Source organism: Netta rufina, assembly GCF_964035555.1.
Source record: "Netta rufina genome assembly, chromosome: 2".
NCBI classification, from domain to species: domain Eukaryota; kingdom Metazoa; phylum Chordata; class Aves; order Anseriformes; family Anatidae; genus Netta; species Netta rufina.
The window spans coordinates 113,351,190-113,368,026 of NC_140124.1; the positions used below are offsets into that span (position 1 = coordinate 113,351,190).

The 16,837-nt window shown below is 40.7% G+C and overlaps 1 protein-coding gene across 13 annotated transcripts in view; it reads right to left on the reverse strand.

Moving 5' to 3' along the window:
* Window positions 1-6,783: 6,783 nt before the first annotated feature.
* DTNA (dystrobrevin alpha) overlaps window positions 6,784-16,837 on the reverse strand; it is a 174,124-nt gene continuing 164,070 nt past the window's right edge. For 12 of the 13 annotated variants that reach the window (XM_084282364.1, XM_084282363.1, XM_084282376.1 and 9 more), the window contains 2 exons: window positions 14,992-15,038; window positions 6,784-10,303 (listed from right to left, as the gene is read on the reverse strand). In XM_084282364.1, coding sequence (XP_084138490.1) covers window positions 15,021-15,038 — 18 coding nt within the window. In that variant the 3' untranslated portion in view covers window positions 6,784-10,303; window positions 14,992-15,020. The remainder of the gene's footprint in view (window positions 10,304-14,991; window positions 15,039-16,837) is intronic. The other variant, XM_084282369.1, reaches the window with a different exon arrangement.

A 16,837-nucleotide genomic window follows, 5' to 3' on the forward strand; every position in this document is an offset into this window, starting at 1 on the left:
CTTTTCTGGCGGTCACAGTTCATGTTTTGTGAGCCTCACTGAACCTCAGCGTTCAGCTAAATGCCACCTCTCTGGGAAGGACTTGTCCCATGTTGGGGTAATTCCCTCCTCCCCTTCACAAGCCAGGTGGTGGGATGGGAAGAAGAGGGTCTCTCTCAGACCCTTGGGTAATGATCTGAAGCCCTGAAGTGTTAGTCCTGATTATAACCATTGGCACAGCACAGCACTGCAGGACAGGGAAGGCCACAGAGCCTGCTGGGGGTGGAAAATCGTGACTCAGTGCCAAGTTTCCCAAAGCCAGGGAGGAGACCGTCCTCCCACAGAGCTCATCGGGGTGCACTTCAGACAGGTATTTCACCTCAAGTCCAAGACATGAGCATGCAGTGCCTCCTGGTCCCCCAGGGGTGAGGAGACTGCTCCTACCCCACCACTGTCCCACCGGGGAAGAAGAGCAGGACAAAATGCAGAACATGTGCATTGACCAGGGCCTGGAGGAGGACACGGTGTAGCTGGGATGGATCACTGCTTGGACATTGGTAAAAAAAAAAACAACTTGTTAGATGAGGAGCATGAAGGAGGAGAGGAAATACAGCAATGGCAGCAAGAAGGATGCTTGTTGGCCATAAATTAAAAGCCAGCAGCAGGGGTTTAGATATAACTATGGCCAAGGACAATGTTTTAACCATCCCTTAGTCATGAATTAACTGTTTACCCATAAAAACTCAGGGAAACGCTTCAAAATAGTTCCAAAATGATTTTTATTTTTTTCCTGGTTTCACTCACCACTGCTCTTTAGTTTCCCTGTAGGAACACAGGGTGAACCAAGGCACCAAGGTTTCATACCAAGTCATACAGTAGCTGGGACTGTGGGGTGGAATGAGACGATGGCTGAAAATCATGCAGCATGCCGGGGACTTGGCTCACATCGCACTAGGATTATTGTCTCTACACGCAGTGAAAAGGGCTGTTCAAAATCTGAAGCCTAATGCCATGCCAAAAGTCTGTGCTCGTCGGGTATTTTGTTTGTCATGAAAAATGTGACACCACTCTCCCATTCTTTCTATTAATTCCTATGGGAAAACCCTTATCTGCAACAAGTAAACCCCAGCCTTTTCAGTTTATTGCATATTTACTTTTCTTGAATTCTGCTAGTTTTACAACTTCACTACTTAATTTCTGCTTTACTGGTAGAAAAAGCCAGCAGACAGCTGTCAGTGGGAACACTGCATGCTTTTTTAAAAGGCAGATGTGCCAGTGACTACTGTTAAGAAATGCATGTTCATGTCTCTGCAATTTCTGTTGTTATTTGAATGGTGTTTTGTTTTTTGTTTGTTTGTTTGTTTTTCCATGCACTCCCTCTAACTTATATGGTTTGTATTTTTTTAAAACAACTCATGTTTTCTACCATTTCACATCTGTGGGATGTTAATTTGTAGATTCTTTAGAAATGAAAGGAAAAGCCGAAATTGTCTCCATATTCTACCACTTAACAAATTATTATAATGGCCTCTATCCATGTTTCCAAAAATTTGAGCTTTGTTTTTCAGATCAGTGGATGCTGTATCAGTGTTGTCCGTAGGTTCGTGCCAGTGTTCTTCTATGAGGACTGGATTTATATTGATTAATTGTTCGAAGTGTTACTGTGCTACAGATAAACAAGTATAAATAATGTTAACAGCATATAAGTAATGTTAATTTCAACTAGGATAGACAGTTTAACCCCTGTAGATAGACACAACAATTAATATACAGAAGACTTACATCTTCAATATGTCCTTGCCTTGGTTTCCAAAACACTTACTTACCCTTCTTTGGTTTGAAGGTATATCTGTTCTTGCAGCTGTGAAAGATTTGCAAGCAAATAAAGTCACAACCATGAGAGAGATTACCTCTTGCATGATATGTTGCACCACCCCTATTTAGCAACAGATCTTCATGGGTTACAGGTTTTATGAGATTTTAGACCTTACCTGACTGTGTGACTTCAGGCAGCTAATATAAAGTGAACAGCATCAGAGGGAGAGAGGTATCTTTAATTTTCAGTGTGATTTCATTTATGAACAGTGCCAACTTTCTGTTGAAAACACATACTTCCAGAGCAAAAATCTTGCAGCTTTATGGGGGAAAGAAATCGCACTTAAAATCAATGTTGGATTTTAAAGAATACTTTACATTTCTTTTAGGACTGCATTGCATGAGAAATCTTCAAAAACCTGTCTACTCTACTGAAAATACCTCCTATACCTGCATTATTTATGATAATGTAACCAGAAACAGAACATGTTTATAATAAGGTGGAGTCCCTTTAATAAAATGAAAGGATTGTGTTCTCCAGCACTGCTCATGTTAATAATTTCCAAATGGAATTTGCATAACAATCTTTCTTTTCAAACTGCTGGTCCAACAAACCAAGCTGCAACACTTCTGTTTAAGCTTTGTTCTGCAAGTATTCTGGGATGGTAATTTAGTTGTCAGTTTTGGGGCTCCATGAGCATAATTAGGTTTATGTAGCTAAAGACACGTTCACACGCTTCTGTGGTAAATTAGATGAAGGGAAGTGCTGGATTTGGATGTATTTGACAAAATTCAGACCAGAAATTTTAGAGTAACTAAAATGTACTGTAGACATACAGTACATTGAAAATATTTTTCTCTGGAGTTACAGCTATGGTATCACTGAACGGTAATGAAATGCATCCATAGGCCATAGGGAATGAATATTTTCATTGCTACTGTGCCCTTCAAGAAAAATTCTTTCTTGATCAGGAATGCTGCACTATTGCTGCTTCAGTCAAATGAGGCTATGGGGCAAGCACATATGGCTGATATTCTAGATAGCTACTGTCTATTTGGATCTTAACATTAAATTGGCCCAAAGCCCATAAGTTATGCCTCCTGACACATTGTGTTAACAGGTGAACATCCTTCTTCTTTTTATATTTCCCTCATGTTTTTTCCTTCTTAGCCTGGAGCATCCCACCTCCAGAAGAGGAGAGACATCTGCCTGTGTTTGCTGTGGTTGGGCTCTGACATCCTCTGCAGCAGCTGCTTGCTCCAAAAATATAAAACCAAAGGCAGGGTTTTTGGAGGCTGCTGTGCAGTAAAATCAGAACCTTCACCCCAGGGAATGGCAATTCCTGAAGTGCAAAGTGGTACTGCCCTGGCAGGGTATGGCCAGTCGTGTTCTGGGAAGCTGGTGTGAGGGCATGTGCTGCACAGCTCTCCGCTGCCTGGGGAAGGACGGCTCATGCGCCTTCTACCCTTGCAGTGGGAATGAGAACAACCCGACTCACCCAAACTGGGTAGGAGAGCCGCTTGCTCTCTGACTCATCCTGTGCAGCCTGGGATTTCTCATTCAACATGGCAAGAACAAACCCATCAGTGTACGTGTGCCAGCGATCATGCAGAGCTAGGCATACAAAACTGGTTGAAGCAAGCAAGGGAAATGCTCCTGCAGGGTATCGACATTCCTGTGTCATCACTAGACCATGAATGTCCAAATCAGCACAACAAAGTAAATGTATCAAAGCAAAGCTGAGTCCTCTTCTCTTTAAAGAATTTGCTTATTTCTACAGTTTATAAGTCCTAGAAACAAGCCTTTGAATTTTACATACGGATACCTAGGCAACAGTGGATGACAAAGACGCTCAACAAAATCCAAGTCTTGCCTTTCCCAGATTTTTTTAATGTGTTGGCTTTAAGTTATGTTGGCCAAATTCTATATTCAGAGGTGAGAGAATAAATATTGTTATTTTTTTCTGATTTGACCGGAAAGATTTTATCTCAGAGCCCAGATGACTGAAATGGATTGATTTTATAATCCATATTATGGCAAGAGAGGGAAAATGCTGAGGTCTGGCAGGATTTTGAGGAAGCTGTGGGACCTCTGCTCTGTGTCTGCCTCTCTTTCCCAGCTTTGCTCCCTTTAGGTTAAGGGGTGGATCCCCACGTGAACCTGAACATAAGATGTTTTGACTTTTCTGCCTCCAGTCCCGCAGGCACTATCAGCCATGGTAACCCCAACATGAAGCCAAAACAAGTTAATTTTTGCATTATCAGTTTGCCGGGCAAACAACCTTTGCTAGAACCATGCAGACTTTGTATAGCCCTTACAAAACAGCTTTTAATTGGTGAACAGATGCTTTTCTGAGTGCACTTCTCACAATCAAGGCCTCAGGATATTGTTCCCCATCCTTCTTCTTGCATTTGTATATGAACTAAGTTAATTTGTGAAAGCTTAGATCCAAAACATAGCATAAAATATGCTTCTCCTGCAGTGTCCTCTGATAAGCGTGCAGTTTGGGGAGTCCCCTGGAGTACTAATTACTGCCTGCACCCACTCTGGGATCAGCCTCTTACCGAAACAAGCAGTTCGCTGGGGGGCTTCATGCTCAGGGAGGCTTGGGGCAAATACACTGACGGGGAGAGCACATTTGTGGTATCAAATGTAAAAGCAACTCAGGGAGCGGGTAGTGCCACCTAAACACACTACTTTTCTACTCTGTAGCAGTGCAATAAGGTATTATTTTTCAGGTCCAAGCATAACTGAAGTCTTTCAGGCCCTAGGAATGGAGCCCACTGGGCAATGCAGCAGCCCGAGGAGGCCCCTTTGGGCAGCCATTTTCCTGGGCTGACACAGCACTTGTCTCCAGTGAAGGCCTGGCGGAGCATGGGCAGAAGGCTGGGAAATGTGTGTATACAAACTCACATCCCCAAGCCGGAAACCATGTGTGATATTTTCAGAAGGGGATGCACCAAGAGGGCCTGAAGCCGAAGCAAACAGTGATAAGAAAACCACACAAAGCACATACTCGCAGGAGGCCACTCTCCTCACAGACTAGGCAGGCTGCACGCAGGGTTGGGCTATTGCAGGCAGGGAAGCAGGAGCATTAATGGGAGGCCTTTGTGGCTGGCAATTAGTATAATGAGCAGCAGGCCTAGCACATCTGCCATCTGCCCACTGCTAAGTGTCTTGTAAAAAAAAGTAAGTCACGAGGAAACTAATTTGCTGGTGGTAAATTGTGTTGTATGAAAACAGCAAACCACACTCCGTAAGGCCACGTGCCAATGACAAAATACGCTGTGGCCTCCTCCAGTTCCTTCCAAGGCACACAACAACAACTACTTTTTCACATTTCCCATCCTTTTAGTCTTTAGCAGTAGTCACCTTATCTCAAAGCCTGCATGATGTGGCTTGCAGGGTTCTCCTGCCAGTTTCCCTGGTGCACTTTCTGCCTGCCAACATGCCCATATGGGAGCCCCATCCAGCTCCTTTCCCCACTCCCGTCCCTCCCTCACGCAGGCCAGCAGCCCTGCCTTGTGTTCATTCCCTTCCCATAACCAAATTAATGACATCCTCCCACTCCTTCCTCTTTAATGAAATTGTCCTCAACAACCAGCTCCATCTCTTCAAATTGGTTGGAGATGTAAGATTTCTCCTCCCTCACCCACTGAACCTGTCTTGGCGATAGGCTCAGCCTCATAGTCCTTGTAATGTTCTCTTATAGAATAGCAAAGTTTTCACCTGGCTTGCAACTCAACTGCCGAGCAACAGGCAGTTCAAACACACGCTGTGGAAAAGTGGCCATAGATCCACGTGCTGCTGAATGAACCTCCCAGATGGCCTTAGGGAACTGCAGATGCTTTCAGTCACCCAGCTCAGAAATGATGCAGCCAAGGTGCCACCTTCCCAGATCTAAAGACGACTTATTTATATATTATTTTATACTCTTTTAATTTCTTTTTGCAAATGAAACCACTGTATTCCTTCCTGTATGAGTCTATTTTCCTCATAGGGAACAGAAGTTAGCTAGAGTAACTGAGAGGTAAAGAGGAAAACAGCCTATGCCTATAAATAATTTTCCATTTGTTCCTTTGTTCCCCAAAGGCCATAGTCTGACTGTGGGTTAGGAAGAAATACAGCAATTTGGGATTATGCATGGATAAAACAGAGTTATCCTCATGAGCTGATGATATGTCATCATATATTACAATCCTGTGGCTGTGAATTTGGATTGGGATTTTGGAGGCAAAGTTCAGAGTATATGGCAAATAATTTACAGTGTAAAACGATCGCCTTTATTGAAGAATGTCACCACGTAGACAGGGGAATTAGGGCAAATAAACCTTGGTGATTTATAGGTTACCACAGCAGGAAGCTTGGAAGGAGGAGTGAGTGTACTGGGTTTTATCTGCTTCCCAGATACTGGGATATTTCATTGCATGGTATGATTTACAGGATTATTTTTAATGTGCTGGTACTGCTTTCCTTCTAAGTGACCCCACCCTGGTGTAATTAACTGGATGGTTAGCAACGTTGTCTGTACACAAGGATGTCTTGGCTGTGCTGAGCTGCCAGGGGCATGCTTTGTGGTGGCTGGCTGTAATGCATCCACTGGCAAGGGCTGCTGCCATCGCAGGAGAGCAGCACACCTTCAATAAACCATCTCATGGGGAACCACCGGCACTGCAGGCACAAAAAGCACAGCTGGGATTGCCTCCCTGCTGCCTTTGCCATGCATGGTGTACTTCACCACAACACAAACTTTAGGTTTTAGGTAAGAGCTTTGGGTAAGAGCTCTTCATCTTGCTTTGCAACTCTCTGCTCTTTTAAGAAAGAAGAAACTGCCCGGGCTGCTGGAAAGCAGGGGCTGATCAGTGCTATGTTATGTTAGTGTATGCTGCACCGCAGGGAAACTTTTTGTTTTCCTAGAGAAACAAACTGTCCTTGGGCTCCATGGATTTACGAAACCAAAATAAGCTACAGACATGATGCTCCATAAATTACTTTTAAAAATCTTTTTAATGAAGAAATAATTCCATTCCAAAATATAGACACACAATTAAATAGTTTAATCACTTCAAAATATAACATGTCCCCAGTAGGTTCCAACACACACACACAAAACAATACTTAACAGCAATACAAAAAACCCATACAATAGCAGTTCTGTTACAATACCAATGAATATTGTGACATCTTTAGTGTCTCTGTATCTGTCTCAAGTGGTGTCAAGTACAGTAGTTTTAAAAATGTCTTATAGTTAGTAGCCTCAAGATGTAACTCTTCATACATTTTTTTTTTTTTGGTTCAAAGGTAAAAATGCCCTTTGCCTTCAGGACACAGTGGAGTGCTCGTTGTTCACAGCTCCGTCTGCTGAATTGAACCAATGTGATTACAGCAACCTGAGGTTGCAATATTTACAAAGTCTATCTACAGTAATTGCCAAGAACCAATAAAGATGGGAGAAGATGACTGAAAGTAAAGGCAGACACACGTGATAAATTATGATGCAACAATTTGGCTCATGCATATAAGAAAATACATATTATATCACAACAAAGGCCACACACCTTTTTATGCAGTTTAGTTAACATTACTACTTACAGACAACCCATTCTCCACCTTTGCTTTGGACATTCGAGGACCATATACATCTTCACATCCCTGTCTCCTGAATCCAAACCACTGGTTTCCCTCCAGTGACAGTAAAACCACCCAGAGATTTGACTGCTGTGGTGGGCCATTGGTAGTTAAGAAAAGGCCCATGCCAAGGACCTCTTCTGTAACTCTGTTTGTTTTAATGACCGCAAACCACAATCAAAATAATATTCAACAAGCAGACAAAGACCAGCTGGGTGAAAATGTAGCCAGCTTGACAGTTGGAAAATGCTTAAAATAGATATTTGGAGAGCCGAATAAGAGGTGCTTCATCTCAGAGCTCCAGGGCATGAGGGACCTACAGCCCTGCTGGGGACCACCTTGCTGAGAGAAAGGTGCTTGATGCATCGACTTTCTTCATTACCCCTAGTCCGGAAGCCCTTGCAATGGATTTATTCTATTGCATCTATTTTAAGCGTAGTGATAATGGTCACACAGACATGAGGGTGATGGGAGGGAGCTATTACTCTGGGTACAGTTAAACATGACATGGGTTGAATTAGTCAGCCATTGCACATAGCTGCGTTCTAGCTTGTTTTATCACTGTTCAGGAAATGCTTGACTGGAATCCTGAGCTGACAGCAACATCTCCAGCTTCATTGGATTAGCTTTAAATGTGGAGTGCTAGGCACTAGTGGAGGCTCACCCATTCCTGAGAGGAGGTTGGAGGAGGGGGCATCAGAGGATATGGTGCCTGCCTTGCCAGGTCGGCGCATATCCCAGGAGCAAAGACCAGTGACTGCAGAAATGAAAAGCTTACATGAAGATGTCTGGATGCCTTAGTATCCATTTGGATGTCTGAGACCAAGCCCAGATATGCAAGGAGATGTGGACAAGAGTTCTGCATAAGCAATAATACGATATGAAAGTGAAAAATGGCAGCAGCTCTTTCATACAGATACTCATTCCCTAACACATAGTGCCCAGGGAAACAGCCACGAGCCTAGAGAGTGCGTGCAAGCAGCAAGTGAACTTACTGGGCTGAGCTACACAGCAATCTCACATAAATACAGCAGCACACATCCACATAATCATGAAAGAGAGGACAGACAAACCATGTTAACCTGCTTCAGATCGGTATCTGATCACTTGCTGTAGGCAAACTGTGCTGGTGTGAAATATCTGTATGAAACGTTACTGTTTTCAGGGCTGCTAGGCAATGTCACTTCAGGTCAGCCAGGTACTGGAAGCAGCGATGTTGCATTAGTGCAGTACAATGATGTTAGCCCAGAGGCTGTCCCAGGCTAACACGCTGAGCTTCTCTGCTGGGTTATATGGCCAGCACGTAGTGTTGCACTGATGTTCCTGCCCTGCTTCTGGTCTGGCTGGTCCTGGACTGGCTCCAAGTTCTCCGTGTGGGCTATTATTGGCTATGTATTATGCCATACATGCATAATTTTTATTTCCAAGCAATACACTGCATGGGGGATATTCCAGCTATTTTGTGTCTGTCCCTACTCAGAACTGCCTATAGGCTTGTAGTAACAGCTGAGCAAACACGTTTTAGCTAGCAGTTTCGCTTCCTAATCCCAAATGGCCAGATAGGTCCCCTTTCTCCTGAAATGCCTTTATTCTTGAGAGCTAGGAAAATGGACAAAACTCCAATCCTGTAACCGTATGCCCATCCTTTCAAAAAAATCCTCTGCTTTTCTTGTGCTTTTCACTGATAGCTAATTCTCCATCCAGCTCTGAAAGAGTCTCACTACACATTTCCAAGAGTGCATGCAGAACATCTGGTGGCTGGCTAAGGCAATACACATTCGGAAATAAAAAGAAAACAGTTGCAAGCGCACTTTAAGCCTGTACATTTAAAGCTGAAGGCCTCAAAAATAACGTCATGGAGTGGGTGAGTTGGAGGGGCAGAGAAATGGAAAGAGACGATTTGTTGAACACATGCTTACTAAAGCTAAAACATCAATGAAACGATACCATGGAAGATTATACATAACATCAGTCAGTTCAGGGATCTTATGGCACCTGTGGTTTATAAACAGCTTTAGCAACGAGTATTTCAAAACATAGTTCACAGTTTTAAGAAGATCTGTGCTGATTTAAAAACTAGATTCTATATCATTTGAATGTCACCTTTTGTATATGATAGCTATTTGGAAAAAAAATATTTACACTAACTTCTATGGCTGATTTGTTAGATTATTTTGAAAGAAACATTCCTAAGTTACACATTAGCCCTAGATTAGAGATTTTTTAGTTATTATTAATAATTATATTATTATTTTAGTACATTTTGTATAAGTCAATTTAAAGACTTGCAAACAAATTGCAAATGTAGTCTGGTACTTCAATTTTTGGGCTACTAGATATATACACTCAGGAGTATAATCATTCAGTGTTAAATGCATAATTGCAGCTTTTTATTTCTTCCGTGGAAAAAATGTACAGTGTATAGTAAACTGATCTACTAAAATCTCAAAGTATTCAGAAATCAAATTTCTATCTATAAACAGTATTGTCATTGTAAACTGAACAGGTTCAATATCATGTGCAAAGGGTTTATGTGAGTTATTAATACTGCCATCCTTTGTAACAGCAGTACGTACTTCAGTCTGTATTCTTCACTGGTAATGAGCCATGTTACAGAAGATGTAGCTAATATAAGTTAGCTTTAAACAAAAGTCTTTTTGTCAAAACACACATCTACAAACTACAACTCTTAGAACAAAAGTACTGTGCTACAGTCCTCAGAACTTAGTTATGTGAATTTTTTGTCAAGATACGCTGCACCTCTTGGTTCCACTCTTCTGTGAAGTTTGCAGCTAAGCTTTCCTCATCGTCTGTCCGAAAGCAGCTCTCCTCATCATCTGTTCTTACATAGCTCTCGTTGTCTGTCTGACTGCAGCTTGCCTGTTGAGAAATGTTTTGGGAAACTTTTATTTATAAAGTGCCAGTTGAAGATGCTGCATGTGTGTGCACATACCCACACAGGCACACCCACGAGCATAGCAAGAGCATGATGCTTTACAGAGAGAAAAAAAGGAGGACCTGGCCAATTCCTGTGCCTATACCTGAAAAAAAAATCCCCCCAAAAGTGAAAAACCCTTTCTACATAGATGAGCCATAGGTAGCTGAGCTATAAACAAAAACTTACAGGGCACTTGCTAAGGAGAAAACTTCTTACCATGCTGTTCTTACCAGACTGTTTTCTGCTCTTCATGTAAGACACTGGAATAACTGGGTCTGCATTAGCACAGATTTGCAGGTTTTTCCATTTTTCTTCCATTTTATGCTTACAGGTTGCTGTCTAAATAGATTATTGGTAGCCAAACCATGGATTATTGCCCTTGTGCACAGCCACCCAGTTAACAGTCACTCGCCATCTCCTGTTGTGAGTTGCCCCTCACGTGAAAATGTCTTACCCTTCATTTACAGGCTTGGATATGTTTTGTTATGTCTATGAAGAAATGCAGTTACTTAAAAGGATGACTCAGAATGCTCATAAACAGCCTAGTTTGCTGGTGTACTTTTGTACTTTTTTTTTTTTTTTTTTTTTGGTGTTTGTGTGTGTGTGTGTGTAGCTTGAAGAATTAATATCTTAATATTGGAGGCATCAAAGTTTTAGCTGGTAATGGAAAATGCTTAATAGATGACCTCTGCTCTCTCAGAACTCTGTCAGGACCTGTGAACTTTTTCTTTTGGTGTATTTATCCTAAAGGCACTGTTTTTTCATACTGTTTACAGCCTTTCAAAGATGAGGAGCCCATCCTTTTTCTTTTCAACTACCTCAGACAGAGATCTGATAGTAACAGCATGAAAGACCAAACCCTATCAACATGAATTCTTTCCTACTCATTTCATTTCTCATCTACAAGATGAGAGAGGAAATGCAAATGGCTTTAGCAAAGAAGAATTAAATGAAATCTGATGAATCAAGAAAGGTCAGGTAGATTATCTTGCTTCTTCTCCTTCCTGACACCATTTGATTGTATTAATTATTCAAGCACAAATGCTTCCATCTGATTCCTTAATACCTAAGCATGTCAACTGGTAAGATGATCTTAATTTAGTATCTCCTTGTGTCAGGCAGTTACAAAAGACCTAACATTAACATTTTGTTGATGAATGAAAAGGAAACCTGCATTACAGGTATAATGAGAGGTTTGCAAAAAATTCCCAAAGTGAATTTTAAGGAAGTATTTTTTAAAAAATCAGGCATGCATTTATGCCACTTAAGCGTGCAACCTAATTTGGTAATTTTATAAAGGAACATTTTGTTCTTCACAGTTGAGCCAAAAAAAGAAAATTAAAGGCACGGCACAGGTCAGTTCTCAGCTGTGTGAGACTAATTTTTATTGAATCAGTTTAAGGGTAAATACAGGTACATCTCATATTTCTTGATGGCATCATTATAAACCACAAGAGCAAAGCCAGAGTGGCTTGTGAAATGCCAGATGCATTAGGATGCATCGACAGTACTGATAAGTATTTGGTTTTGTTTCTAATTTTCTGGATAAATTACTTATCTTTGGTTGAGTGGGGAGATGGCTATTCTAAATTCTCTCAAGGCTTCTCTGTTTCATGTCCAGCATTGGGACAGAGGTTTCCATACAAGTAAGGAACACTAATGAACCTCAGGACTCTACATTCATTGAGGCATTTTAGAAATGCCAGAACTAATTCCAAGTTAAGCCTCATGGCTTGTCATATAATGAAACTGCTTCTCAGCCTTTGTTGTAACTTAATCCAAAAATTCTTTTCTGATACTTATCATTCAGTGATTTTCAAAAAGTACCCTTATCACTCGTGTGATTTTAAATTATTATTTTTTTTATAAAAAAAGGAAGCTGCTTCTTCACAGTTAACTTGGTCACAGTTCTCTTACAGCTTTTTTACACCTACGTGCTCAGAAGAGAAAGGCTTAAGGAGAAAAATAAAGAGGAAAAACAAAAAATAGCTTACAAAGTAGCACACATTTTTAAAAATTGCTGTGCTGCCAGCCTTCTGCTATATTCAGTTGGAATGGTCCACATAATGCTGTTTTTTATGTTCAGAATGAAAAAAAAATGAATTAGATGAGACCAACTACAATGATGCTGTGGCAGCACTAAGAAAGCATTGCTTTAGAAAAATCTAGGGAATTGTAAAGCTTGTGGGCGCATGTCCACTGCTCAAGCTGACAACTCTTAATTGAAAGTGACAACTTCTTAACTGCTTTCAGAGGTGGAGGCTTTCTGTTCCCACTGGCCATCCTTGGCAAGAAATGCAAGTGCTATCAGGGGGATAAAGGCAAAATAATGTTGAAGTTGTGTGTTCACGTGTTCAAATAATTTTGAGATCTGCCTAGTGCTTGCTGAAAACAACCTCAAATTCACTCTGTTACTTTATTAAGAATAAATCAAGTGGTATAGAGGTACGTTTAACATGTAAACTCAAAACATGATTAAATTATATTATATGTATTACTTGAACCACTTGGTCTCTTGGGAACTTGTTATACCAGATGTTGTTTCAAATCAATTCTAGAGAATTGAACATAGCACTTTAAAACAAGCAAATTCAAATAGAATACAGAAAACCTTAATCAAATGACATCAACATTGGTTATCCATGACTGATAAATGAGGAAGTGAACAAAACTCTGTGGCTGGCCATCAGTACATATCAGTCATATGACGCTATAATAAATTGATATGATTCAAAAACAGCCAGGAGATGAGATAGTAACTCAGTATCAGATCTCTGCTAATTTGAGCCAGGGTACATATTTTCAAGAAAGCTGAATGTACAGAAGTATGTATTTTCCTACATCTCTGTATTAGTATTGCTTTTTCACAAAAACTGAAACCTTAAAAAGGATTGCCTGGGCTTTCAATGAATAGGATTTTCTTTATTTATTGCATTTTATTGTATTTTGTTTTTTTTGGCTTAATACTGCAAATGATTTGCCTGAATGTTGCTGTCCTTTAAAATCAGTTACTCATAGTTGCAATTAAAAACAGCTAGACATAGTAGTACCACTATATACATCATTACATACATTATTATCTTCCTTTTCATGTGACCTGATCTGCAACTGTCAAGCGCAATAAAATTAAAGATGAAAATTTGCTTTTCTGGCTGTCTATGTTTAGGAAACTCTACATAGCTCATGTTTTTAACAGGGCTACTGATAAAATGGCTGTAACCTGAGGGGCAACGTTAGGAGAATTTTTACGAGCAGCTATTTGGTGTTTATAGTACTCTGGGTATTGCTGTTTGCTTTTCACATCCATTTATTCTTCTTTAGCAGGCACTGAGACAGATGCTTCAGAAATACCTAAACAGATTTTAACACTCAAGACGGGCAGCTCCTTTCCCAAGGCCCACACTTTAACACTCAAATCCTTGTATCATCAGAACTTGTAAAATTTTTCAATTAGGGTTGAATTTTGCTCTCAAAACTGCCATATAAATTAGGAGGGTTTCAGCCTTTCCCAAAATGCTGGCACCTCTAGCATGAAGTGCAGCATACAAAACCTAGCAGCATGAATCCCTGCTACAGTTGGCACAGCTTGACCCACTGGTTTTGCTTGTCTGAGCGTGACCCTGCTCCCAGCTCTGAGCGCCCATTGATAGTGGGCCTTCAGTTGCCTTTATTTCTGGCTTTGAGGAATAGACTCAGTTTGCAGACTGGAGTCAGACCCCTCCTTTGATTTCTCCCCCCTTCCTGGCCCTGTTAGCCCAGGGTTCAGTGTCACGGTAGGATGGATGGCATCCTCTCACTGCCGGCTCCACAGCAGGGCACCACGCTCTCCTCACAAGTCAGAAATGCGAAGTCCACAGCAAGAAGGAAGCCTGTGGTTTCCCATTCCCTGGGCAAATGTTTGGAATAACAGGCTACTTTGTAAAAATAGCTTTTGCCTGCATTTCTGAATAAAAATACAACTGTTGAACTTGGCATTAAACTCAGTGCTGCAACTGTGCGGTTGGCACACGTAAAGAATGTGACCTGAACACGGATCAGCAGGGAATTTACAGACTTTCTTGCTTTATCTCTGAATTGCCAGACCCTAGGTGTTAAGCAATTGGGTACCTTTCACTTTGGATTGGGGCATTTTAAACTTCTGCAACACACTGGAGGACAGCTCTACAATTAAGCAGCTGGCAGATTGCTTTCTTTTGAAGTTTTGGTCCCACCAGAAATGATTTATTTCAGTTATCCTAGGAAGACCCAACCATTCCATGGAACTGAACTCAGGTCTGCTGAAGTGTAATCCGTTTTCTTATCTACTGAATATGCTTCCTCTGTACTGGCTAATATACTTGTCATCATCCTCAGGGGCAGAAGTCCCACATTCTCACCCTCATGGGTAACAAATGAAGAAGATGAAAAGGGTGGTGGCTTAACAGGAATCCTAAGGGCCAGGACCACTTTTCAAATGGGTTATTAGCAATTATTTAGGCATATGCATTCCTAGGCATACTGATACAAGTTAAAAGAAGAAAGAAACAGCATCATCACATACACTCAGACAGTAGTACATGGTGCATTACAACCGAAACACACATTTTGAGGATTCACCCTAAATACTCTTCTAAATTATAGTGGTACTTACTTGAGAGGAGAGAGAGAAGGATATTGCACTCAACTTTGCAAACTGACCTGTAGATAAACAGAGGATAGAAAACAAGAACATGACAAATTAAGCCAGTGAGCAGCCAGTGTATTATTCTGAAGAAAGCCATGCACAAGCCTAGAAATAAAGACAGCAATTAAAAACCCAGAAAATAAACCCAGTGAAAAGTGTCTTACACAACACATCCAGCAAAAGGCTGTAACAAGAACACAACTGATAGGAGATGTGGGAGGAGAAGCACTGTTAGCATTTACACTTGTGTACCAAATGTGGTTGTTTATTTATTTATTTTTTTCTGGTACGAATACTTGTTATTTACAACATGCTTCATAAAAAGAGAGAGAAATAAGTCTCCTTTGAGGTTTCCTGCCCCAGATTCCCTTGTGCATCCTGAGTGTTTTGCTCATACTTTACTAATTTAGAGTTTTGCTTGAAAGTCTTGCTTGGAGACAAGGTGACACAAAATAACAAGAGTGGGTTTTGACCAACAGTCTTCCATGCTACACTACATCTACACATTTTTAAAAATGTGCTGCTTTTACACAAAGTGAGATATTAAATAACATAAAAACGGTTACCATATTGTTACTGAGGGTACCATTCTGTAACCCCAGTAGGAGTTCTTCCTCGCAGATTATTTCAGCTGCAAATAGCATTACGACAGCTATGGTCACCATTTTTATTTTTTATTTTTGATATCTGTATGAATGCAGTGTACACATGGGTACAAATAGAAAAACAGCCTGTAATAAATTCCAATGGTTGGATGCAAAGTGAGAATATTTCACCTGGCTACTGTTCAATAGGATACCCAAAATAGTAATTTCCCAGTTTTCTATCATTTTTGCAAGTGGAAAGCAAGCCATGACTTTATCTTTAGAAACTATCAGTGACATTAGTAGAAAAAGGCATGGAATAACAAAAATCACAAATTAACTGCAAAGTGGAGAGAACGAGCCAAAGCTGAAGCATGTGTGTCTTAAAAGCAATATATAATACTATCCGATCAAATACTAATCATCCTAGTGGTGCCTTCTAGCTTAGTTCCTAGCTCTGCTTGCTTTAAACCTGTTCCCTAAAAAAAAGGATATCAGCCAAACTAGGAAGGACTTCTCATACATGTTGCATTCTTTGGGTCTGAGGTTATCAACAAAAAGTAGCTTCTACTTTTAGGTCACTGCTATCAAATTATTGCCTGATAGGAGCTGACAATCTGATGGACAGTGAAGTACATCATGAAATCTCTTTTGGAAAAATTGTACTAAATGGAAATTGTACAGAACGAGGAGTTTCGACTGCCTCAGTGAACACATTTTTGTTCACCTGAGTGTAGTCTTGGCTGACCTAAATTTAACAGGAGTTTTATTCTGACACCAACAAGAGATATTTCCTCCCCTTCTCCTGTTGGAATGCTGTTGGAAGACAGTGGAAAAGCTCTATTTTTGACCCAAACGAGAGTAACACCCAGTTCTGTTTAACAACATTTGCAATTTCGACTACACAAGGAGTACCCTTATTTTGCAGTGCGCACGTGTACTCAGGTATGTGCACGTACAAAACCCTTTTGTGACTTGTGAAACTCATGTAACACTGTTACTGTATATTGCATTTCCATCCTGAAATCAAAGTACAATCAAATTGGCCTATCATTCCTTCCAGAAAAAATGAAATTTCTACCAGCAATAATAACATTTATTATTTGATGCACGATAGCTGTCACTGTTGAGGTACTCCTTAGCAAATGACAGTTATTTTCTATTACATCAGCAGTGGCAGCTTATCTTATTCATAGTTTAAAGGCTGTCATTTTTGTCATTTCCTAGCT